This window comes from Amblyomma americanum, chromosome 3 (genome assembly GCF_052857255.1).
Source record: "Amblyomma americanum isolate KBUSLIRL-KWMA chromosome 3, ASM5285725v1, whole genome shotgun sequence".
NCBI lineage: Eukaryota > Metazoa > Arthropoda > Arachnida > Ixodida > Ixodidae > Amblyomma > Amblyomma americanum.
The window spans coordinates 118172364-118182827 of record NC_135499.1 but is presented as its reverse complement, the minus strand read 5'-3'; the positions used below and the strand labels follow the sequence as shown (position 1 = coordinate 118182827).

Sequence of the window (10464 nt, the reverse complement as noted above, 5' to 3'; positions counted from 1 at the left end):
TAGATGTATACCGGCGTTCGGTAACCGGTATACGTCTGCGCTAACACGTCTACGGTACACTAAATCTCTACCAGGAGCCATATGATGGGGTAGAGAGGCGAAGCGCGCATGTTAGCGGAGAGGGATGAAGAGGACTTGTGAATAGGGAGATTCTCAGGGAACAGGCTTGCTTTCTGTAGGAGCCAGCGATCCTGCACCTTGCTGGACAATCGAGCTAGCTACCTCTCTCTGTGGAGGGTGTGAGTAATGTGGACAGTTGAAGAAAGAGGCGCTTGTTGTAGAGTCTTCATAGACAAAAGGTTGAGGGACGCTTTACAGGGGATGTTTAGCGCTGACGAAGTTTTTATGATTTGCAGTTGTGTTAGGTCGAAATACCAAATCATATAAAATTTTGCTTAGTACAAGTGTGTGTGCTTATTGACTGGCTTGTTTTTCTTGCAGCTTGGACTGACGTTTAACAACATGCCTAACCAGGTGAGTAAGGGAGTAGCACATGTTAACTGCCGAATTAACATTCAGTTGGTGAGACTTTTATGAATTCCCAGAATTTCGAAAAGAACGTCTGACATGTAAATAGGCCAGAACTGAATTGCCGTGCGTGGATTCATGTGCGCATTGCCCGTCAAATTCTTTATTTTCCTCTTCGCTAGACTGCGCTTTAGACGCAACTCAAGAAAGGCAAGATTATCACTGCTATTGCCTAACTCTTAGTTAGAAGTTAGTAAACTGAGGCTGAAAGTGTTGTCCGTGTCGTTATGATGCTGAGATGCTTCGAAGCACTGTGACCGTGGGATGCACGTGTTGTACTGTATCGGGTGCAGGATGTATCCGGGTAGACAGCGGCAGCCACTGTTCAGGCACCGCACTGCGCGGTTAGCTGTGGCGGAACTAACGTTGCACACAGGCGGGTCTGCCGAGGCACACTCCGAGAACTCCATGTTTGCTTGGGTGCACCTGGGCGGGCACTGGTGCACAGGCACGCACGGCCCCGTCGGCGTAGACCTGCACATTATTAGCGGGCACGGGATCAATCGCAAGCCCGTTTACTGCGGAAAGAGAATAAAGAAGACTTTATCCGGGGCATTCAGGCACCCGGAAAGTAGGCCGTGACTAAAGGAGTCATTTTCTCACAGAATACTCCTATCTAGTATTTAGAAAGGTCATGTGGCGGTGTAGAAGTAGTAGTATAACGAGAAGGCACCAGGGAGAATATCATGAGCCGCAGGGAATAGAAATTTCTTTACACGGAAGCCTACACCTAAGGATCGTGTAAAAACTTCGTTTCGGGCTGGCAGGACGCTGGCATGAAATTTTTTTTGCCTAACAGGTCAGCCTTTTCATCAAAAATACAGTGGCCTCTTTCGTAAGCCGAGAAACTTCTCATCAGCCGAGTTTGCCAGAGGTCAATACATACAACAAGCCCTAGACAGACTTATTTCATAAATACGGCATTGGAATCGGATACGCTGCGATCATACCATAAGTCCTAGACAGACTTATTTCATAAATATGGCATTGGAATCGGATACGCTGCGATTCCACACGGCACTGAGAGCTAATTATTGTTCCATGCGGATCTCTGAGGCGTGAAACTGAGGCAGCATTCAGCCTTGCGTAGTTCAGGAGCGGCAACAAAAAGAAATAGATGGGGAGAGTGAAAGAAGAAAATTGTAGATTGTGGGGTTTAGCGTCCCGAAGCGCTACATCTGTTTTGAGGGACGACGGAGTGGAGGGTTCCAGATTAATACAGACAACCTAATTCCTTAATTAGCGTGCGCTGACATTGTACTGCACAGAGGCGTCTTTTGCATTGTGACCCGCTGCGATGGCTTAGCGGTTAGAGAGCTCGGCTACGAAGCCTAAGTACCGAGGCTCGGACCCGGCCGTGTTTTTTTTTTTGATGCAGGTGAAACGCAAAAGGCACCCGTGTGCTGTACAATGTTAGTGCAAGTTAAACATCCACAGGTACTCGAAATTATTCCGGACACCTCCACTACGGCACCTCTTCCTTGCGTTCTTCTTTCACTCCCTCCTTTATCCCTTCCCTCACGGCGCGGTTTGGGTGTCTACCGAGACGTGAGGCAGTTTTGCGCCATTTCATTTCCTCAAAAACCACTAACTTTCTCGTTTAGCCTCCATGGAAACGTGGCCACCGCAGCTGGGATAAAACATGGGTTCTTCGTCTCAGTGGGTGAGCGCGATAACCACTGAGCCACCAAAAGAGGCAGAGGCAGGGAGACTCAGCTTAACCAGAGGAACATTGGAAAGGAAAGCCGTAAATGAAAGAGGAGAGAGCGAAGGAAATAGAACTTGAAAGGCGGACAAAAGAACCGTGGGCCGTATGTTCTTAACTCCTCGCTCAACCATGACGTATTGTGAAGCAGACTATCAGGACCAACGACCACAGAGGCTCCCGTCAAAGAACGGTGGCGACTGACAAGATGGTCAACGGTAGGCATCATCATGACAAAAGTGTAAATTTTAACGGCACACAGACAAGAATGGAAAATGCTGTTTTTTTCACGCGCCCTTGCGGCAGTAAGGATTCCAAGACGAAAGGAAGTAAGACGATCAAGATGTCGAATGCGCGCTGTCACTGTGTCACCCGCTATGTACGGTTGGCTGCCAAAGTGTGGAAATTTTTTGTTGCAATGTAAGCACGCAAGCTAATCTCCTGAAATCCCAGCACGTATGAGAGAGGATGTGCATGATCCGTCCTCTAGTATTGAAAAGATTTAGCATGACGGAGATGTACTATAACAAAAACATACCCCCCCCCCCCCCCCCCCCCCCCAAGGGGCTTGCTTGCGAGGCTTTCAGCTTGCCTGGTTATGCATACTCAGTGATAAATGGCTTCGAGTCCTCGAACCTCCCAAAATTTATATTGCTAGATGTTCTAAGGAGCCCCGCTAAACAGCTGAGAAGCGAACCCCTACGGCTGTATACTTTTGATTGGGCCTATACACATACCCTATTACCGGACGCCGGTTGCGCACACGCACTGGCCTAACCTGGCTCCGCCCTTGCCACTGCGCGTGCGCAAGTGGTGTTTGGTAATTAGTCATACTGCTCCTCTAATGCATCTCTGTTGCGCTAAATCTGTATTAATACAGGTTGCCAGGCAAAGCTACAATAATTTTGCCTCCGAGGGCAATCATGCATTCGTAAACTTCTGTTGCCGACTGTATGGTGTGATGGGATGTTCTTGTGCGATAATGATGGTTGCCGCGATGGAAGGAGACTTCTTTGCGCGCCAAGACACACCATTAGGATTGGCGCTTGCAGGCTTTGAAAAAACCGGATCGTCTCTTTTGAATATCTTGAGGCAGTAATAGCACACAATAAAAAATGGGACCTTTTGTCTGTCCCTTTTGCTTTTGGGACTGTTAATGTTCAAGCAATGAACAATAATCTTGGAGATATGATTACGGAGTGCGGGAAAGAAGTGGGCGGCAAGATAGCTAGACAGGATATCGGTAAGCTCTCTCAGAAGACAGAAGATGCGATTAATAAACGCCAAAGCAAAAGCCTTTAACCCTACGCACAGAATATAACTGACGGAGCTGTCACAGTTAATCAATAATTCTAAGGTAACCGACGCAAGGAGGTGTAATATGGAGAGAACCGAGAATTTTCTAAAGAACGGAGGTAGCCTAAAAGTGGTTAAGAAATTAGGTATAGGCACAAATCAGATGCATGCGGTAAGAGACAAGGACGGTAATGCCTGTAGCAATATGAATAAAACAGTTAAAATAGCTGAGGAGTTCGACACAGATATATGCAGCTGCCGAAGCGATCAAGACGGTGATGAGAGACAGTGGTGCATTATCCCGCCGGCATCGAAAAAGGAAGTAAAGAAAGCTTTAAAAGCAACTCAAAGGAGGAAATCAGCTGGTGAGGATCAGGTAAAAGCAGATCCTTTAAAGGGCGGCGGGGAGATTATGCTAGAAAAACTAGCCACTCTGTGTACATAATGCCTTGTGGCCTAGACCGCACGGGAATCCTGGAAGGACGCCAACATTATTTTAATCCACAAGAAAGCGGACGCCACGGACGTGCAAAATTGCAGACCGCGATCAACTTTCTGTCCGTTGTCTACAAAGTATTCACTAAGGTAACCGCTGGTGAAATCAGGAGCACCTTATAGAGTTCAGTCAACCAAAGGACCTGGCGGGCTTTCATAAGGGGTAGTTAATAATAGGCCATGTTAACACTATTAGTCGGGTAATAGAAAGATGCGCAGAATGTAACCAGCCCCTATAGATAGACTTCTGTGAAGAAGAAGAAGGGCATCATCCTACGTTGACTGAGGAAAGGAAGAAGAAGAGGTAGCCTGACTGACGAAAAGAAGAAGAAGAAGAGGTAGCCGCACTGCCATCGCTCAGACCGAGCGCCTGCTGACCTGAACAGACGAGAGAAAGCGTTTAGCTCATATATTACGAGAAAGCGTTTAGCTCAGTCGAAACTCAGCAGTCACGCAGGCAATACGAAATCAGGGTGTAGAAGAAGACACATCCCTTTCCGACCCAGTGACCAGTACACTGGACATAAGTTAAAAGCGACGAAAAAAGCAAAGAAAGCCTAAATTAAAGCCTAAAAAATTTCCATGGCTTCCGGAAGAGACAGGAGTATCTCGATCATAATGGTTCCTCTTCCGGACGTATCTTCTTAGTAGGCCAACACAGAGTAATGGCGTCCTCCACGAGTAGAGCGCCGCGCGAGACATGGTCAAGTAAATAAAATCTTTTGAAGTTTTCTCTTAATGCAATTAAAATAAATAATATCCTGCGAGTTAAACTCCATTTGAAACAATGTGGTTAAAAGCTTTCTCTATAGTTACCAGCTATAGCGTTTGTTTTCATTTGATTGCCGCGCTAGAAATGCCCAGTTTTCGATGGTAACTTTTCGAACTCCGAACTAGTGCACACACGTAATATTGTCAGTGTAATGTAAGCTGTAGCCTTTGCCATCCGGGCCCCTTGGTTGAAAACCAAAAGAACATGCTAGTAGTTAACAAAAATTTAACAAAATGCAAGCTTGAGGTCCCGCTCGTTTTCTTTTTACATTTAGTGAATAGCATTATTTCTGAGGAGGCTAACAAATCTGCAAATGTTACCCACCTCGGTGGCTTGGCGGCTTTGGCGTTTCACCGCTGATATCGCCATGTTAAACACTAAGTGTGGCTAAACGGAGCCTTCTGGCATGTCCATTTCAACTGAACGGGACGCGGTGAGAGCCCCTGAAGCGCAAACATGCACTGTGCGCCCGCTGACAAAGCCCTGGCCTTAGCGCAACAGGCGCCCGCTCAACCGTGACCACCAAGGCCAAAGCCGTGGGATGAAATGCTGATCGCAGCGACGTCATTTTGACAGAAGTGGAATGCAAAAGGATTCCCGCAGCGTTCAATGTCAGTGCACGTTAAAGAACCTCGGATGATCCAAATTAATCCGGATCCTCCGCTACGCCATCCTTCGCAATCCACATGAGTTTTCGGGCTGTTACATCTCACATACATTTAGACCACTTTACCTTCACTAAATATATTGAACAATTAACACAGAAGAAAAACAAACAAAACGAGTTCATTATATTTTGGGAGTATTGTTAGTCCTCTGCAATCGAAGGTATTGCAAGCAAATAGGTGCACTGTGAAGTTTAATGGTTCACTAAATTTACTTTTTGAGCTACCCAGCAATGTCAGGTACTATTCGCAGAATCTTGCACAGGTATCGTAGTGAAGCCTATTAAGTAAAATCGCAAGGACATCCGTATGCTGTAAAGATAACATAGCCGTTTAATAGAGTGCGCAGGAATGAGCCAGAAGCACAACATGCCACGGCACAGTACTGACCGAGGTACTGTCTCCGAGATTAATAGCATGCTTGTTCGATTATCACTTGAATCCGTAAAGCATGCGTATGGCGGCACATGCAAGAATCTAGAGTTTCTGGGAGAGACGCGTAAGAAAATGACCAGCGAACAGCAGCAACAGGCCAGTGGCAAGCAGCAAGCCACCGGGAGCAGCCCCGCCGCTGCTTCCCAAGAGCGGCGACAGGCGTATAAACAGGCTCATGGCGTATAAACACTTGCACGTGGGGAATGGCACTGTTACGTTTCGCCTACGACGCGCGGTATAGCCGGCGCGGATGCAACGGACGCCGGGGCTTCGTTCAAAGTGGCGGTCATTTTGGGCCCGTTCAGTGCTGCCGTAACGCCTCCCGCCAAGCGCGTCCAGGCAGGTTTCAATGCCACGTGTCGTCGTGTGTGTGTGTGTGTGCATGTTGGTGCCCACGCTTGTCAAAGCGCGGCAGCCGGGGAGAGGAGCTCCCCAACTGGGAGGCGAGGAGGTCTGACCGGCGCCGGCCCGGCGGACGCGCACGTCACGTCTGAACATGTCCGAGCGTCGCCGTATCGGGCGCCTCATCCCGTGCCGTTCCTTCTTGCCCTCGACTCCGAGGGTATAAAAGGCAGCTGCCCCGGACGCCAAGGAGAGACTTCGATTTTCTTCCGTCGAGTAACGTGGTCGCCCTGACCGGCTGCTCTTTTGCGATGACAGAATAAACAAGTTGTTCTGTTGCCAGTCGACTCATCCTTTGCCAGGACCTTCGGATGTTTCCAGCTGTGCCCCAGGCCGCCAGGCCAACGCTACCCTTGGGGCTTGCAACCCATTTGCAACAGCACGCAGTTCATTGGTATAGACATATGTCTACTTAGGGCAGGTAGTGACCGCTGATCTGGATCACGCCAAGGAAGTAACTAGAAGAATAAGAGTGAGGTGGAGCGCATATGGGCAGGCTCTCGGATCATGAATTGGAATTCACCGATATTCCTGAAGAGGAAAATGTACAACAGCTGTATCTTACCTGTACTCATCTATGGGGCAAAAACGTAGAGGCTCATGAAAAGGGTTCAGATTAGTTAAGGATAACGCAGCGAGCTATGGAAAGAAAAACGATAGGTATAACGTTAAGAGACCAAAAGCGGACAGAGCTGGTGAGGGAATAAACGCTGGTTAATGACATCCTAGTCGAAATCAAAAGGAAGAAATGGGCTTGGGCAGGGCATGCAATACAAAGGCAAATAACCGCTGGTCTTTAAGGGCAACGGAGTGGATTCCAAGAGAAGGCAAGCGTAGCAGGGGGCAAAGGACAGTGTTATGTGGAGAGACATGGGAGAGGCCTTTGCCCTGCAGTGGGCGTAGTCAGGCTGATTATGATAATGATGATGACGTGGGGCATGTTCGACAAGGCTATCTCTGTTCGCTGATTTTCAGCAGTTTAGCTACTGAACTAGTATATAGTGTATAAACATGTGCACGTGGGCAATATTCGACATGAACTACTATACAGTGTACGAACACGTGCACGTGGGAGACGTTCGACAAGACTATCTCTGTTCGGTGATGTTCAGCAGTGTTAATTACTGAACTACTGCACAGTGTATAAATATGTGCACAGGGGGTATATGTTCGATAAGGCTATTTTTGTTCACTGATTTCCATTATTTCCTGCTGCGGCGAACACAGTAACACCCCAACCACTTATCTTAATTTACGTACTTTCATTTTAGCCAGGACATTCATCACTTCAGTGACTTCATTACAGAAACCTTGATTCCTGAGGATGCCGCGCAGCTTGCATACATTCTCAACAAAATAACTGCGCACAGGGCGGACACCGGGATCACAATTTCTGACTGCCATTCGAGATCGCCAGATCGCGTGCGAGCCAACAAGAAACAGTACATCAAATGGAATCAGCTACTTGTTAACAGCAATAAACCTAATACTTTTGTGTGTGATCGGGAGGTCGTTTTAAAGGGTAGTTTGCAGGACGCTCCAAAAAATACAGCGTCCCAGAAATCGAGAAATAGATGTTCGAGACTCTTTGGCGAGTCTCATGGGGAGTACATGGAGAGTACATGGGGAGGTAATTAGTCTGCCATAGCAGGAACACGCCTCTCTCTTGTAGCCAAGTTTTGGAAGGCAGCGTATTGATATGCAGTTTGAAGAAAAAGGCACCAATATAGGACCGCAGTAATTGAACAGCTGAGCCAGGCAAGAACGTGGACCTGCTAACCGGTGTATTCATAAGAGGTTACCAAGGCAAGACACACAAGCTACTTATTTTCCTTCTTTTTTTGCCTGTTTTGATCCTTTTGCGCTCAAACAGGTATGAGCAGAACTATGTCATCTGAATTCCCGTTTCACCTATCTACAAATGGCAACTGGGTCCCTCGTCAACGAGAGTGTAGTGATCCCTTGGGCTTAGCCTGCTACTCCGCCGAAAGAATGACTCCATTCACACGGGACAGCCATTATCAGGAATTTGGAACAAGCGCTTCTAGTTTTTTTGGCTGCCACCACGTGACGCATGACTTTGACTATTCAAAAATAGTGGTTTGACGTCATCCGTGACGTAAGAAAAAAAGAATGACCGAGTGGCTTCAGAGCAGAACGTGAGACACCGCGAGTTCTAATGGCACTGGCTGGGAGCTGTCCCAAATTCTTAGTAATGTGTTTTCCTTTGTTTCTTTGCAGAAAATGTGAAGACGCCTTGGATTTAGGACTGGCCATTGACAAATAATAAAGTGTCGAAATATGTTCGTGACGTAAATGACGTACCGGATGTGGCCCGGGATGCAGAAGCAACCCCTTATGCAGAGGACGTAGCACCTGTCGGGCACCGTGTAGTTGCAGATGAGCGGACAGCCCGTGGCACAAGTGGAGAAGTCCTCTCGATAGTCGGGCTTGCACCGGAAGCATGCGGCCTCTGGAACGCACTCGCCAAACTGAGTGCGCGCGTGGCCCGGTGCACAGACGCAGTCCGTAGTGCCATTTTGATCCAGACTCGGAGAGGCAGTGGTTGTGTAATGCGTCTGCAGACCACGCCGCAGAGTCGAGTTTTGAGAGCCAGCTGCTGCGATGACTTCCCAGCAGGTCATCTCGGTGGTCACGTTAAGTTTTCCCGAGACTTCGTTGATGCCGCACACCGGTTCGTCAGCTTTAATTGAATAGTGCAACGCAGAAAGCCATGCATGACAACGGACTTTAGTTATTCCTTTCTCGGGATAAACCGTTGGCAAGGGCGAGGCAGGCAACACTACGACAACTCGCGCTATTCACTCATAAGCGACGCATAAACAGTACACCCGGTGTCATAAGTTAATGCTATTACATAGCGTGTTCTACTTCCGTAATGTATTGACATTCATGGTGGGTTGCGAAATTTTGCGAAACACCTCAAAATCAGGCCATTTTTGTACAACAGGGCTTTGCATAGGGCACTAAGTTCGGTGTTCCATCCGAGTTGACATTCCACCGCTCAAGCTGAGCCTAGCTGCGCGACGGCTGCATGCAGATGGCTGCTAGCTGGCTCGCTTTCAGCCCGTTGCGAGGCGCTGTTATGGCTCTCGCTGTAGATAACGAGCCGGTGGACGGCACAAGAACTTTGTGTGAATGCGCATATTACGTATTGGTAATGCAAAGGGTTTCAATTAAACCGCCTGATTTACTCTTCTGACCGCCGGCAAAAAAAGCCAGAATGTGACGACAAACCGCGTAGCCTGCTGAGTGGTTTTTTTTTTGTTGACGTCAGTGTCTAGTGAGCTTCTTTAACCACATGATTCATTTTAAACAGCACAGGTTACAAACTCAGCGTTATTTGAGAGCTGTCTTTCCAACGTAGGGTGTCTTTGCTGAAAGGAGGTATGAGTAGACAAAAGACGTTCACTGCTCAACACTGTACAGCTATAAAACTGATCGTAGACGCGCGTGTGATCGCCCGCAATTTTCCCGTATGATATTTTTATTCTATTAAAGTTGCGGCGATCCGGGACAGTATGCACATTGCTCAAAGCTCGTTTCAAGTGCTCAGCGGCATTCGGCCGTGCTATGGAGGAAGTAAGTCACTGAAAACAGCGTCGATCTGAGTTCAGGTCTCGTAGCTGCAGTCGACTCTAATCAGCTGAAATATGAAAAATCCTATCATGAGAAATTTCTCCACAGCTCTATGCATGTACGTAATTCTAAAAGCGTCAATTGTTCGATGTATTGGATCACTGTCGTCGAAAGTGTGCAAGGTTACAAGCATGCACGTAGTGGCCGGCCTTCTCCGCACGATAACTTCATTATGAACGTGTTCTTTCTAATATACTTTTTATTACACTGCGACAGTTTTGCGGCGACAGTAAAAAGGCGCAATATATCACTGCTCTGAAGATAATTAGCTCGTTGTCCCAGTCCCTCACCTACTTACGGCGCTGAAATAAGCTGTCACTAGGGGGTTCTTGATAATTTTGTCATTTTTTTGGGTGGAGGAGCTCATAGACGTGTTGTCCTTACAGAAACAAACATGAACTTGCAAGGCAGCTCTCAAATAACGCTGGGCTGTGCCACGAAGTGGCTCAGATGTAAAGAGCGCCGTGAATTATTCTCTCCATCGGCCACAGGAACATAAGTTCTAC

General features: G+C 47.6%; 1 protein-coding gene across 1 annotated transcript; it reads right to left on the bottom strand.

The window, feature by feature from the left end:
• Positions 1 to 707: 707 nt before the first annotated feature.
• On the bottom strand, positions 708 to 8988 carry LOC144124046 (uncharacterized). The gene is made up of 2 exons (XM_077656720.1): positions 8624 to 8988; positions 708 to 1002 (listed from the first exon to the last, which is right to left on the bottom strand). Exons 1-2 carry the CDS (start codon positions 8941 to 8943, stop codon positions 708 to 710), a joined length of 615 nt encoding a protein of 204 aa, XP_077512846.1. The 5' UTR covers positions 8944 to 8988.
• Between the last annotated feature and the right edge of the window lie 1476 nt (positions 8989 to 10464).

What these genes read in the sequence shown, in the direction of transcription:
- LOC144124046 (XM_077656720.1), bottom strand. Translation starts at nt 8,943, where the DNA reads ATGACCTGCTGGGAAGTCATCGCAGCAGCTGGCTCTCAAAACTCGACT. An exon ending in TGCATCCCGGGCCACATCCG is followed by an intron (nt 1,003 to 8,623) that starts GTACGTCATTTA and finishes AATAATGTGCAG; the next exon opens with GTCTACGCCGACGGGGCCGT.